Genomic DNA, 14,996 nt, shown 5'->3' on the forward strand with positions numbered 1-14,996 from the left:
GAACACTGCAAATATCCACACTGAGTGTGATTGACTTCACACAACATACTCTTACACCGAGTGCAGCAACTCCACATTATCCTAAAGTCTCTCTACAACCTACAGAATACTCATCACATACAGAAGCAACAATGGCATTACATTCATATAAATAACAACAATAATTCCAGTTTATCCCATTCAGCACTTTTGGCTCCATTCATGTGTTTAAAAATGATAACCGAAGACCAGCTTCACTGAGTCCTTAACAACTCACTTTGGAGGTGCAGTAGCTGTCCTTGAGGTTGTGACACCAAATCCCTTGGTATCAAAAAAAGAAGAAAAGAAAAGTCTCTTTGAGCACTGTTATGTACACACCAGGGGTCCTTGGAAGTCCATGGATTTCTTTTTTTTTTATAAGGCCCAGGAGATTGCAGGGTTTCACAGATAAGAAAATATCCGTTCATCTCTTTGAATGGCACAGAGAAGAATCCTTCGTCTTTGTTTACTTTTTGATCAAAATGTCGGAGCTGGAAAACAGTCAGCGGAGAGCTAAGCAGCAGATGAGAAGTATCAGTCAGTCTATTTACTGATTGATCAGTTGGTAACTGAGGTCCCGCTCTGTCTCCATGTTGGCTGCAGCCACAAGCGGTGAGTTTTACATTATTTTCTCTCGTTGCTGTTTTTTTAATTATCAATCATTTAAAAAGCATTACATATAACTAGAGTTAGTCCAAATCATACGCTAAATGGATCACTACTGTTGCCACTGTGTTTATATGCAGTTTCATTTAGTAAACAAGCAACTTGGTTTCAGTTAGGGGGATTAGAACCTGATTTCCTCAGGTAAATATCCTCTGGAGAAAGCAGATTGCTCTGCCATGTAAACTGCCTCCTAAACAGCAACTAACTGCAGTTCCTAAGGTCAAGAATGAATCTCATAATTGTCTTGTAAAAAACACACAGAAGAGGCACAGGATTAGACACCAATTCAACTAATAATCTGCTCGTAAAGCTCCTGAATCATGTTTCAGCTTTTTGGAAAAAACTGATGAATGAAAACTATGATTTGAAAACACATTGTCTGGCCTGAGAAGGGGGCGGGGCCTTTGCACTCTATAGCCAGAGGTGCTCTGCATCCCCATCTGCTCGCTCATGGTTGGAGATGACTGCTTGAGAGAAAAGATGATGAACCAAACTGCCCAGCCTCTCTCTTCTCTTTTCCATGCAGCAGGTTCTCTGTCGGAAGTAATGAGTCAGATCAGCGGCTTTGTGCTTGCAGCGTCGCAGCCTCACGGTAACGCAGGCGAGGAATGAAAGGGTGAAGGGAGAAAAAGAAGGGGGAAATGGAGAGAGAGAAAAGTGTAGAGAGAAAGAGACAGAGGGCAAAGTGTGTTCATCTGATCATAGACAGTTCTTAGGCTCTGCTCCTGGCAGATTCTCCTTCTATCTGTTTCTGCTTCCATCTGACCATCTGTCTCCTTCTCCCTTGCTGCTCTAAGGATGAAAAGGACAAGAAGAGAGGGAGGGCTGCGTGGATTTGATCTTTTTTTTTAGGCTCTGCCTTTGTCCTTCTTAAGCAACCTGTTCCCCGATCTGTTCGTCCGTCCTTCACAGCTGTCTGCTGGCATTGGGTTTCATCTTGATGACCCACTCTCCTCCAGAGTTGCTGTTGTACAAATCCAGAAGATGTGTGTCGGGATCCAGGCAGTGCTCACCTGCAGAAAACACACACACATATTACTAAAAGCCTGTGTTGTTACAATACAAAAATAAAATAAATAAATGTAGGGTTGATTCAACTAATTATTCTTTTTCTTATTGATTAATCTGCCAAGTATAGTCTCAATTGGTCACATGTTTTAGGATGTCCATCCCATTTCCTAGAATCCAAATTGATGTCTTTAAATGTGTTATTTGGTTTGATACGGATACTGAAAAGCTATAATTTGGGATTACTGGGAATTATTTCTTATTTCTTTTCAGCTCGAGCGTCAATTCAGGATTTGTGTTTGTATCAAAACAGTGATAATAGTTCGATAATCTCTGGTATTAATGTAAAATCAAAGTTCTACAAAAGCTGAACTGACTGAACAAGTGTCAGCTTTCCTGTGAGCGAGCAGACACGTGTGTAATGAGCATTTGTCTGCTCTGATAACCGCAGATGCACCGCTAAAATCTCTTTTGGTCTTTGCACAGTTCATTACGTAAGACCTCGCTACCCTCATCAGCTCAATGAGCAGAAGGACATGCAAATGTCAGCGCCGCTCCGTCGAGAGAAAACGCCGAAGCCACTTCCAACTTACCAATATTCCCTCCAACCTCGTACAGGGCGCAGTCAGGATACACCACGGAGCCGTTTCTGTTGAGAGACAACACCGATGTAGCATCCTTTTTTTCATAAAGGTGGACACATAAATAATGTTTCTCTGAAAGGAATACTTCATCAGGTGTCACAAAAGTGAAAGAAGAAGCTTAAACTGAACTGCTATGCGCATGACGTAACAAAATTGAAGTTAAGAGTTGTCTTATCATGTGATCATCTAAAGTCTGTGTAGTATTGTACCTTCGCATTTTGCCCTTTCCGTTGTCTGGGCTGCGGAGAGACTGGCGCTGAAACTGGGCGAGCAGGTCTGATGCTCGGGAGTTGATGTTGAGCTGGAACTCCATGGTGCTGCTCACCAGATCCCCAATCTGGATCTTCACTGTGCGGCACGGCTGCAGGGCAAAAGTAAATCACCGTATTAACTCTGGCTACTAAAACAATGACGTTTCCACACCAAACACCTTGTAACATTTGAATGATGGCACAATGAGAGTATGCAGCTTCAACAGTGATACAGGTTTCCCAAGTATGATCAGTATGTGAGGAGCTTTTCACCACAATAATTGAGATTTGTTGTAGTCATTTATTGCTGTAATAACACTCTATTGGACATTGCCGTTGCCTGAATGTACACAGACTGTATGAAGAAGAGCAGCTCACCTCTGAGGTGTTCTTATCAGGTTTTTCGCGGCTGTCTGTGTGGATCTTCCTCAGCAGGTTCTTGATACGGCGATCGTAGAACTGGTAACGCCGGTTACTGTTCTCATTTAGCTTTCGCACCTGGCTCATGAGGAAATTCGGGATCTGAAGAAAAGGGGGACATGGCGCAACATTTGTGATGGATGTATTTTCATGCCAAGAAATATTTACACAATTACAACGTCCTTGATTTTTCTTAGCTAGAAAAAGCAAATAGGGGAGTTTTGTAATAAACTATTTCCAAAGTCAAGAATTAACCTTCAAGATACATTTAATTGCAGCTTTTGCTGATATATATATATATATTTTTTTTTTAATAATTTCTAATGTTTCTGCAGTAAAACCAACAATCCTCTCCTCATGAAGATGCATTTGTGGGCTGTCTCACCGTCCACAGCAGGTCCTGGTAGCGGATGAGGAGCCTCATGACATCAGCTGCCTTCTCCACGTGTCCTTTCTCTGCCCCTTCGGTCAGCCGGCTGGGGACGGCCTTATGGAGGAAGAGGTTGGGAGCCATGATGGTCGCTACGGCCCACAGGTTCATCCTGTTCCTCTTCTCTCTAGAAACCACCTTACTGAGGAACTCGAGGAGGGCCTGGAGAACACAAAGATGGAGACACGCATACGGTAAATCAAAGGTGATCTTTTATCATAATAATTATATATGTCGGGGTTGAGCAGTCCAGTTTTTAAGACGCTCTCTTTCAACTGAACACAGCGTAACTGTTGAGAGGCCACTTACACTCACGCACAAAATGGAGTAAAGTGAATTATCACAGTGACTGAATCATCTGTAACACCTCAACTGAGAAGTATGTTAATGCGCAGTAAGTTTCAGCTGCCTCCACTGGAGTCAAAGTAATTAGTTCAGGTGGGTTTTATGCTCCTGGATGCTATAAGCGGAGCGGACTGCACACGTGTCGGTGAAAGTGAGTCATGGTTAATGCAAGACGTTGCATAACAGAGCATGAGTGTTTAAAATGTGGATTAGTGGCAGAACAATATAGTAACGCACTGTGAATCAGTGCTTCGGTATGTCGAGTTACATGAGAGTGTAAATTGGGATGGATTCCTGACAACCTTAAGTCAGAGCGTGTAGGGTGTGAAGAGTGTTGCATAAAGATTTAAGGCCAGTTCAACACTTATGGAGTCATTTATGGATTCTGTGTTTTAAACCCTTGAAGATGAAATGCATTTTCAAACATGACTCATTTTGGAAGCTAGTTTTCAACCTCTATTGTGGCTGGAGATCAAGTGTGTGCGTGATGACGGAAGCATTCAGAACCACACTGTACAATTACTCATTAAAAAATGTTAGCTAAGTAAAAGTACATTAAGTATACTAACTTAAATGTATTTAAAGTATCAAGAGAAAAAGTCTTTAGAAAAAATGCCTGTTTGAGTTTCATACCACCATATATTACATTATGAGGTTATTATTACTCATGCACTATTATTACATTCATATTTTGTCGTTGTAGTTAATAAAGGTGGAGCTAATTTAAAATATTGTATGTGTGTGTGTGTGTGTGTGTGTGTATGCATTCCTTCAGCGACTACCTTCAGTGTGTTCCTGTTGGGCTCAGGCAGCAACAGGATGAGCAGGTTCAATATGTGGAGTTTCTGCCTCAGCTCTGTGATGTCTGAAGGGAGAGGAAACAAAAGTAAGATAGGTCTAAACACACACACACACACACATACACACACTCACACATACACACACACACACACTCCTCTTCTTCATTTCCTCTGCGTTTGGCTGAGAGTAATAGGATGCTTAAAGATTAATGACATTGTGACAGGTGGCCATTAGGTTTGTTAGCTTATGTCTCTGTGGTCACACGTCGTTTATCACTTTGTACTGATTCTCTTCGCAAACTAAATTAGTGAGTCATCAATCAGATCAAATTAATATAATATCAGTCCACTCTTTTATTAAGGTGAAACTAATGTAAAAATAGCAGATCTTTTACAGCGGCTCTTAAAAGGCTATCAACCTTTTCATCTTAATGCTGCGTTCTCAGCTGGAGCAGAAAAGGTAAGCAGTCACGGAGAAGAGACTCCGGTAATTATAATGTGAACCCTGCTGAGCTGTCTGGAGAAGTGGGCAGCAGACTGTCATGTAACAGGTAATGGAAGTCATGTCGAGGAAGAGAAGAGGAATTGTTGTGTATGCTTGATTTATACACTAAATATCCAACTTGCCAGATAAGAAATAAAATCCCTTCAAACATGTCCCCATTGTGCTTCCTGATGTACTGTATGATCACAGCTCTGTTCCTTATGTAACTACACTACGCAGCGATGCGTCCTGAAACGGAGAGATTCAAAGAGATCTCAAATGTTGCACACTGACCTCTAACGGCGCTGAAGGTGTTGAGGTACTCGGCGGTGAGCAGAGGAGCGGGCAGTTCCCTGATGAACTTCTTAAGCAGCGCCGCAGCGTCGTTCGGACTCACCTCGTCCCAGCTGACCTGCCCTGAGTAGAAGTTGGTCTCCAAGTTCTGCTGCAGCAGCTACAGGTAGAACACAATGACCACAGATGAACTGTTGATTCCACCTCCCAGACAGTCAAATTAGTTGAAATATTTGAACACTTTTGAAATATTTTATTATAGTTAGATGTATTTTCTAAACTTTTTTTTTTTAACACAGAAATCGTTTACTGTGTGAATTGATGAATAATGGCTTCCGTGAGTCTACAAGTCACTTAGAACGTTTCCAGTGTTCGTAAATGTTACATTTTCAGTGAAAATATAGAGAATTGTTTGTCACTCTGACGTGTCTCTGCGGCTACAGCTTAGATTATAATTAATCAACTCTTCATGACTATGGATGTTACAAACAGGTTACAACTAATTACCTGTCACTGTTTTTCAGACTCTATTTGTGTCATATCAGAGTATATAAGCTCTGTTATCTTGTCTGCCTACATTGTGTCTGTCTACATTCCCATTGTACAGCATGTTGCTAATACAGCCCATAGGTTTCATAGTATTTTGTGCTCTGAATTAAGTTCATAGACCCGAAGTTTGTTGTTTTTTGTTAACGGGACAAAATGGCACTATTTACAAATACTTTTATGATATTAGTTTTTTTTATTATTTAATTTGGGAACAAGAATATCATAAAAATATCAATATTTTGTGAAAAGAAAAAGCAAGTGCCAAAATATGAAGTTCTTAAATGATTATTGTTGCCAAATTCATTATCTGTCAAAGGTACTTGATTGTTCTTTCTGGTAATCTGTCCTGATGCTAAATGGCGCCCTCTTCTGTCTGCTGTTAGTTGTATCGATTCACCATCTACTGAGCATGTGCTGAATTAAATACAGTATCAGAAGCTTGATCTGGCAACAGAAGCTGAAAAAAATTCATATGATTGATTTTGTCTCATTGGATTTTCCTAAATGTCAACTATACTTAAACTCAGTGAAGCTGTTTGATTTTCTCCACTGCTGTTCAGGCACTTTTGACATTTAACAGTGTCAATATCTTGGCCGCCCTTTAGGTCATGAACATTTTTTATTTCTTTATTTCTTTGCTTCAAACATACAATTACAAAAAAGAACGTGGTAATTAGGTGCAGTCAGTGTTTGTATGACATAAATAATGTGTATCCAAATATTGTACCTTGATTCTTGACTGAGATCCTGGAACCCGCAGGATCCCCTCCGAATCCACACCTTTCTTTTCCAAAAATGACAACAACTGCAAAGAGCAAGAGTGAGGGAGAAGAGAGAGAGAGAGAGAGACATTAGCAAAGAGTCAAGCATCATTAGATAAGAATCTCTTGCACACCTCTGCTGGCGGTTCTCAGTAACTGCAGCTACACACAGGGTGTGGTCAAAGCTTTTCACATTCAGAGGACACTGAGGTTGCTTTATGTGCTTCTATCTGAAGACATGTTTTGCAGGTTCAAAAACAAAAATGTGCTGAACACATGCTGTGCAAAGTATGGTCGAGCTGATCTGATATATTATAGACATATTGGATTATCGGCTAAATTAACTGCAAAAGGTCACGTACAACACAGATAGTATCTAAAACTGCTACGTTCAGATAAAAAGCACGTGGAACTATATTCATCACACACTTACGGATTTTTAAGGTCACATGAACTGTTTGGGGTTCTTACCGCCTGCATGAAGAGAGGAGTAGTGGTGTTGGGTTTAATTTTCTCATCGTTCTCCAGCAGCGTGGCCAGCGGCACACCGTAGAGCGGGCTCTCTGTGGAAGACACAACGTTTCATTTAGCTGTCTCACATTGACACTCAGCTGAAGTTGCACATGGGAGACATTTTCCGGTGTTGTGTTGTGTATGTGTGTGCGTGTACACCTACATCCATACTGCCATGTCATAGCTCATAGTGTATATAAGCCTGTAAACACACAGTAACTGCAGTGTGTCATACTAAAGCTACCCAAGAATATGCTTGGATTAGTTATGGCTGATTAATGTATTCCTGAAGAATATGTCACCAAAGTTAAGTTTCAGTGTTGTTATATACAGAAACAGGTACTAAGAAAAACATTTATTAAAGAGGCAGGAGCATATTTAGATTTAATTCCAGACTGCAGGGAAAAGGGAGGAAATCTCTGCAGACATTACAAAGAAAGCTTTCCTTGTGTATGTGTTTGCAAAGTGCCCTCTTTGTGTGTCAGTGCTGCCATACCTGGGATTTTCCTCTTGCCGGTTTTGTGCCTTTTGACCTCCAGCTCTAGGAGGTCGCACAGAGCCGTCATGTCGATGAGAGCCAACTGACGAACCTTCTTCATGTCAGAGTGGGAGAGATCCTGAATACAGGTCACTCCTAGACGGCACTTGGGGCAGATCACCCGCTGAGAAGGTGAAGGCCGTGAAAAGTGAAGAGAGGGGGATTAGAGTTGATGGATGGGAAGTGGAGGTGGAGAGGTAAAGGAAGACAAAGGAAGAGAAAATGGGATAAAGAAGAAATGGCGACAGTGTCAAATCATTTACATAATACATCATACTATTGTATTATAATGTGTATTACCCATTCCCTTGATTAATACTCTAAGCAGTGTTGCAACAGTACCCATGCATGTTTAATTAACACGTTTAAAAATACAGATTCTTCTCTTTTGTCGAGGACACTTATTCCTGAAATAGAAGAATACTTCTGCTGGACTCAGTGACACAACAACTATTCTTTTGTACGGAGCTAATTCCCTCATTCCTGTATTTTGCTTAATCCTGTTATTTACACCAGGGCCGATTAGAATTGGCTAACAATAACATGTGTGTGAGTGTGTGTCTGAACAGGTTTACGTGAAAATGACGCAAAACTCCAAAAAGACTTTGGTCCAAACAGAGACTTACATGTACAATGAAAATTGAGTTAGAATATCCAACTCTATCCAAGAGTCCAAAAGCCGCAAATTACTGAGATTTATTTTTCCTCCACTACCAAAGATGTATATTCCCTCCGGACAAAGACAAACTGTTTATATTCATCATGTGTGTACCTTGCCTTGCCATCAGGTGACTATTATCATGTCCTGTTTTCTGTAAATAGATGCACGATGTACTTTCACACCCACCAACATATAATTACTTAAATACACGCTGTGTATTTCATATCAGTATTTCTCTCTTATGCCCTATTTGCAAATTGTCTTCCCATTTCATGACATCAAGTTCCCCGTTTGAAATAACATTTTAAAACAGTTTTCCTAAAGGGCAGTGGGAGCAAGAAGGTCAAGGGGAAATGGATATTTCGGTGCTTACAGGCAGGGTGCCATCCTCTTTTCTGCGTTGACTGTTGTTCTGCGGAAGTTTGGCCTGTTTGAGGAAGATGACGGCCTGTTCGCAGTAAGCCACGTCAGTGATGAAGAATTCCTCTTTTGGAGCGCCTTTATGATGCTCCGGCGTCATAGCTGTGGAAACAATCATTAACACAGACACACACACACACGACAACCTAGTTCACTTGAGGAAGTCAACTGTGAGGGAAATCATAAAACCAAAAGAGGAAGAAAAACATTTGGCTGAATATTTCTAGAGTCAATACTCATGTAGAAAAGTTAAAACAAATACAGATGTCACCAATTTGTGTGGCATCTGTATCATTGTGGCCCTTTTTATTTGACTGTATCTACAATGTGTACATTCAAATAGTTGTTGGTTTGCAGATACCAACCTGCTGCATGTTTTCACTGTTAAAGGACTGTTTCCCTTTATATTTTTCCCACAGTACAAAAACCTAAATACTATTCAAAACGTTGCCAGTAAACTCAGTGAACTCAACCCTGTGGGTACAGGGACGTTCTTCAGCAGCTGCATGTTGACATGGGGAGTTATCCGGGGATTAATCTGAACCAATCAGAAGATAGATGAAGGGGCTGTTGCCTGATACTAACAGACAATTCTTCATCAGTACCTCACAAATCTGCTGCTCAACTGACTTCTTCTTCATACATATCTTTTTAAAGACACGTGAGGAAGTACATTTGTAGTTAAACCCATGAATAGTTCCTTGTTTTATGTTTGGCTTACTGTAATAATACTACTGTATGCAGCTCTTACCTGAAAGGGGTGTTTTGGCAACTGATGCCATGCTGGTTTGGGCAGAGTCTTCGCTATGCTGGGACTCAGGAAGAAGGGTCTGGGGAAAGAGAGCATTTATTACACGTCACAAACGCATGTCAAGTCAATTCAAATGTTATGCTGCCCACTCTAACAAATCACACATTTTCCTCAAAGGGCTTTACAATCTGTGTACAGGACACAACGTGCTCTGCATTAGTCCCTTGATTTGAGTAAGGAAAGAATCCTCAACAACTGAAATAAACCTCAGGAAGAGCAACTGAGAAAAGAGCAAGAGAGTCTCGCGGGATGGACAGACGTGCTATAAATGTCCTGTGCGCCCAATTACAACACTTTCTCTAAGGAACAACTCTTGTTAAAAATATCAGTCCTTTAATATTTTGTCCACCACTGGGAATAGTAATAATAGTCGTGTTTTATAGTGTCCACTGAGCAGATGGAGATGGATATGAAGAGTGTTTCCTTTGATAAAGGGCTGATACGGATCAGAGGAACAGTGTATCTATTCCCCTGTCAGGGCTGCTCAGGCCGACAGGGAGGACAAAGCATGGCCTTTAGATGTGATTTGCCTTCATTGTGACAGTCACCAGGGAAATGGATATTTTACATGTCTCTGCATGCAGCTTTGACAGCATAACAGTATGCCTGAGACCGGTCTTTGCATTTTCTTGTGGGTAGATGTAAACGAATAACATAGGAGTTGTTACAAGTCACTCTCAAATTCTGTACTTTTTCCAGCTATTTTTCCATTATTTGAAAGCATGTCAGCTGCCAGGCTGTCAGAGGTCGTGGTGAGTTACAGAACAACTTTTTCAATGTTTTTTCACATGGAGCGTGTCAGAGCTACTTTCCAAAGTCCTGACCTGAGCGATGGGAGAATGAAAGATGTCGCGAACGTCTCGCGGGGCCGGTTTGTTCCTCTTGCGGAGGGACAGCGTGTAGGAGTCCACTCGCCGCTGGACGGCCTCGGCCTGGGTCCGGGTCAGAGTGGACAGCAGCAACGCTCTGTCTACATCCTCGCTGTCCTCGCTGATGAGGGTCGATAAGCCAGCATCGGCCAACCACTGCTCTTCCTGTTCGCCTTCTGAGACACAAACATGCAACAGACAGTGAGAGATCCAGACAGGCAACGATACACGGAAGCAACAGCAACAACATGCAGATATAATGCAATTTGAAATGCACAATTGTATGTAATGTAATTTATAAAACTAATTCTAGATGACTGGACTTGGTTCCTCCTCAGTCTGTAGTAACTACAACTAGGAACCATCTGTAGCACGGTCCAATCAAAAGCAATGGACTGTGTAAACAGGAAGTCACTGCAGCTGGAACATAAACAATATATTCAACATAACTGCCGGTCTTTAACTAAAAGAAGTGCAAATATGTGTGTTTCAGACTGAGTAGTACGATAATGAGCAGTAGTACGGTAATGAGCAAAACGTAGCATAAAATGTTGTTATTTGAGGCATGTTGTGTTATTTTTGTCAATCTTTGCATCTTATTTCTTTACCTCTTCACTCTAAACGGGTTGTATATTTGTAAGCTAACGTTAGCTTTGTCTGTTAATTCACGTAGATACACAACACTTACACTTGGCAGTTAATGAGTGTAAATGTTTATCACCAACTAATCTCTCTGTAGTGATTTGTAAAAATACTTTAAATGTGTTAAGTCTGAACCCATGAAGAGCTGGTGCAACTGGGTCTTGGACACTAAAGACATGTAGTTAGGAATATATTTATGATCAATTAAGAAGAACAAAATAATGCACCTCCCCCCAAGACAAATTCCTTGTATGTTGAAACATACATGGCAATAAATGGTTCTGATTTTGATAATAATGGGCATAGATTTACTTCAACAACGAAATCCAGACTTCAGAGTGTTTCCTCATGAGCGAAAAAGTAATTAAAAAGAGTGTTTCTGTTTACATACCATGATTAGGATCTATTAAAAGGGTAGAATTAACACAACCAGGATTACTGAGCACAATAAAAAGGGCATTCCTGTTATGAATGGCTTTGTGGCTTTTGCACATAAAACTCCCTGCCACAAAGAGTTTGATAGTGTTGTCATGGTGATGAGCGCTTCTTTGCTGCATGAGTGACACCTGATCTGTTGCCATGCACACATCATTTCATGGAGTATCTCCATATCAGTGGCGTTAAACACTAATGGTTTGTCATCATGATTTGCAATCATGATCACAAATCAGAATCACCATGACCTCTATTTCTCAACTCTTTCTGTCTCGTTCTTAACCCATCAGCACGGGAGAAGTCATGCAGTATTTACCCTCTGATTGTCTGGAGTCTCTCCTGGTGCAGTCGAGGTCCGTGTAGCCACTCCCCTGCTGTATGGTCTCCACCTCACTCCAGAATGAATCCAGGCAGAGTTTGTCGGGGTGCTGCTCCTGATCCTGGGAGGACGGCGCGTGTGTGCTGTGTGAGTGCTCAGCGGCTGCCTGGTCCTGCGGGCTGGCCCAGGGCTCCACGCTCATCTCGGTGGGGCTGGGATTTCTGGTACAGACATACACACACGTAAAGAAATCGCACGCATGCATGCAAACCAGCGAGCAGAAACACAAAGACGCATACAAACACAAGGAGGAATGAAGATTGAAGCGGTGCGGGGAGGATAAATCAGCCGGGAGAGCCCAGAGAGATGGAGAGACAAAAGGAGCGGGGTGGAGGGAGGGCCGGTGTGCGGAGCGAGATGGCGAGAGCGGACACAAAGGGGGGTCTCTATTGTTCCTGCAAAATGTGTCCTGGAGGCATAGTACCCTGTAGATCCACTAGGTGTCACTGTAACAATGTGAGATCTGTTTTCCTATGGGTCACACCCCTTCATCCAACAGATACATGACTGCAAACCCACAACAACGGAAGAATATGAAACAAAATTAAAAAAAATATCAGATTGTTTTCTGAAAACTTGCACGGAAAGAATGCAGCCAGTGTTTCTTGTGAATGAGTCAACAAGAGATGGTACAACTGTTCCCTTACAACAATGGGACACACATAAATGCAGTGTGTCTGCATTTATGGGTGCACCCTCAGGCACTAAAACGTGACATGGTGATCAGACACAGGAAGTGGTCAGCTGAGTCACTCCATCGGTGTGCGGTTTAGTCACATTCCTCTAGTCAGCAAATCACAAGCGACATACCAAACCACAGTCTCTCATTTCGGAGGAATGTCAGATGCCAAAGAAAGACAATTAAATCATAGTTGTCCGATCTATGAGAGCAAAAAATACCTGTCATACTCTGAGCTGTGAGGTTATGATTGAGAAGTTTCAGATGAATGCCACAACCAACAACACGGAAGTTGAAGTCAGATCAGATTTGAGTGATCTTTTGAGTGCTAAATCAGTTTCAAGACATCTCTGAGTGGAGGCAGGGTGGGGTGGGGGTTTGCTGAGATGAGTTGTGAGTTTCAGTAGATACTTAATTCATCAAAAGCCTCTAGGAACAAGATAAATAGAAAGTAGTAATTGTCATTTCCCTGTAGGATCATACTAACAGTGAAAAGCTAATCCTCACAACCATGAAGCTGAAACCAGCAGATGTTTGTCCTGAATGCTTGACAAATTACATAAACAATGGATCTGTTGTTCTCATTGTTGTTGCCCAATTTTCTGTAAATCGACAAACTGTTTCAACTTATAGGCGGATGCACTTTGTGTGAAATACTTTAGTCACAGTAAGATTGTTACGCCATAATTTGTGTAATCGTTTTTTTAATTATGATTTGGACAAACCTATATTGGATGTTATTATATGAATGTCTCCGCTTGTAAAAAAAAATTAAATAAAATAAGTCATGTGAAATGGCAGACAAGTGAAGAATGATATCCATCAGAACACAGATATTTTAAGTTTTAAAATAAAATATAGTAGCTACTACCTGATCAGTAATCAACATTAGCCAATAACTTGAGTTTAGATATGGCAATTAGAATGTGGAGAGAACATGTGGCATTGATGCAATCGACATAATAAAGTAAAGTACAATTATTTTCATACAACATCTAGCTCACTATATCCCTCACACACAGCTGTCCAAAGCCAAAACATGTGCTCACAACCTGCCACTCTTATGGATAACACACGTCAAGCCTGAGAGATCAGAGGTCTGCAGACAGCTGACTCACAGCAGTGCACTCTGGATCCACTTCAACTACAGGGAATGCAACAGAAATTAATGTGAGAGTAAAATGATGTGAACATATCGGAGTATTAATTTGATATTAAAACGACTCAAGAAACTTTTTTCTGTCCCACAAATGACGATTTGTCTGTTTTAAATGACAAAAAATAGGCACCATCTAAGAAGGTAGGCAAACAGACTCCACAGCATGAGCTACACGTATAACTGCAGTGGCTCTTAAGTTCGCTGGTTATTTGGGGATTTTACCACACAAGTGTGCCATCTGCACAACTTCACTTCAAGCACAGACAACATTCAAACTTTTCCCAAAACATGTATGACTTTGATCCTGCTGACCCAGCTCCGGCTCTGGCTCCCTCTCATCACACATACCTGGCTTTTTTCTTTTGGGAGGATGGCTTCACGCGCTTGCTCCTCGCTGGGCTTATAGGTCGAAGCCTGAAACGGTTCAACCTGGTGCTTGGAAATTGCATGGTGGATCCGAGCCTTCCCACCAATTCCTCCTCTCTGACTCTCATATCCACAATGCTAAAATAATCCAGGGATTGCAACCCAGCAGAAAAACCTTGCTTCATCCATTCCTGTTGGTTGGACAACATGTGAGAGTTGTGTAAATCTGTTCGCTGCTCCAGTTTCTCTGTGCGCTGAGAGGAAGTGTTGTTGTTCACTGAAGCGTGTGGCTGAGTAGCTGGAGCTGGAATGCAGGAGGGAGTGACGACTACATCAACACATCATTCACACCTGTCCCCTCCCTCGCCACCCTGAGGGGATACACCCTGCCAAACGGCCATCACATCTGGTTAAAACCAGAATCTTTGACACTTTTAAAAACTAGTCAAAAAGACGTGAGCTGTAAGATAACACTTGTGTTAGTGGACGTCTAATATACGTAAACAATGATTGGTTTAGCCACAAGGGTAAACGCTGACTGCACTCACATGTATACCTCAGGCACTTTATTGGCCTTTTAGGGAAAGCTACACTAACTTAACTTGCCCTAATTGATCAAGGGTTCTTTGTGGGGGGAATGAGGCCATTTTCACCTCTTTGCTTTGCTGTAACTGGAAGAATTAAGTTAATCAAACAGATCAAAGGATGAAGATGTTTCCTTCTTTTGCAAACTCTGTGGTTGAGCAGGTAATCTCAAATCAAATATCACATACTCCGTGACAGCTCATAACGTGGTGTGTTGAATCAAATAATGCCTTATGTGCAGAAGAAAGCGACTTATTGCAACACACACA

At 41.5% G+C, this 14,996-nt stretch overlaps 1 protein-coding gene across 1 annotated transcript; it reads right to left on the bottom strand.

Annotated features, from left to right (window-relative positions):
* Positions 1-1,581: 1,581 nt before the first annotated feature.
* Positions 1,582-14,279, bottom strand: arhgap40 (Rho GTPase activating protein 40). Its single transcript, XM_079218698.1, has 15 exons — positions 14,125-14,279; positions 11,876-12,099; positions 10,438-10,658; positions 9,554-9,632; positions 8,756-8,904; positions 7,680-7,845; positions 7,142-7,233; positions 6,637-6,714; positions 5,361-5,520; positions 4,565-4,647; positions 3,393-3,599; positions 2,966-3,109; positions 2,546-2,697; positions 2,286-2,341; positions 1,582-1,697 (listed from the first exon to the last, which is right to left on the bottom strand). The coding sequence occupies exons 1-15, from the start codon at positions 14,268-14,270 to the stop codon at positions 1,591-1,593; spliced, it is 2,064 nt and encodes a 687-aa protein (XP_079074824.1). The 5' UTR covers positions 14,271-14,279; the 3' UTR covers positions 1,582-1,590.
* Between the last annotated feature and the right edge of the window lie 717 nt (positions 14,280-14,996).

This window comes from Taurulus bubalis (assembly GCF_910589615.1).
Source record: "Taurulus bubalis genome assembly, chromosome: 5".
NCBI classification, from domain to species: domain Eukaryota; kingdom Metazoa; phylum Chordata; class Actinopteri; order Perciformes; family Cottidae; genus Taurulus; species Taurulus bubalis.

What these genes read in the sequence shown, in the direction of transcription:
- arhgap40 (XM_079218698.1), bottom strand. Translation starts at nt 14,270, where the DNA reads ATGAGAGTCAGAGAGGAGGAATTGGTGGGAAGGCTCGGATCCACCATG. An exon ending in AAGAGGATGGCACCCTGCCT is followed by an intron (nt 7,846 to 8,755) that starts GTAAGCACCGAA and finishes TCACCTTCTCAG; the next exon opens with CGGGTGATCTGCCCCAAGTG. An exon ending in GGAAAGGGCAAAATGCGAAG is followed by an intron (nt 2,342 to 2,545) that starts GTACAATACTAC and finishes GTCTCTCAACAG; the next exon opens with AAACGGCTCCGTGGTGTATC.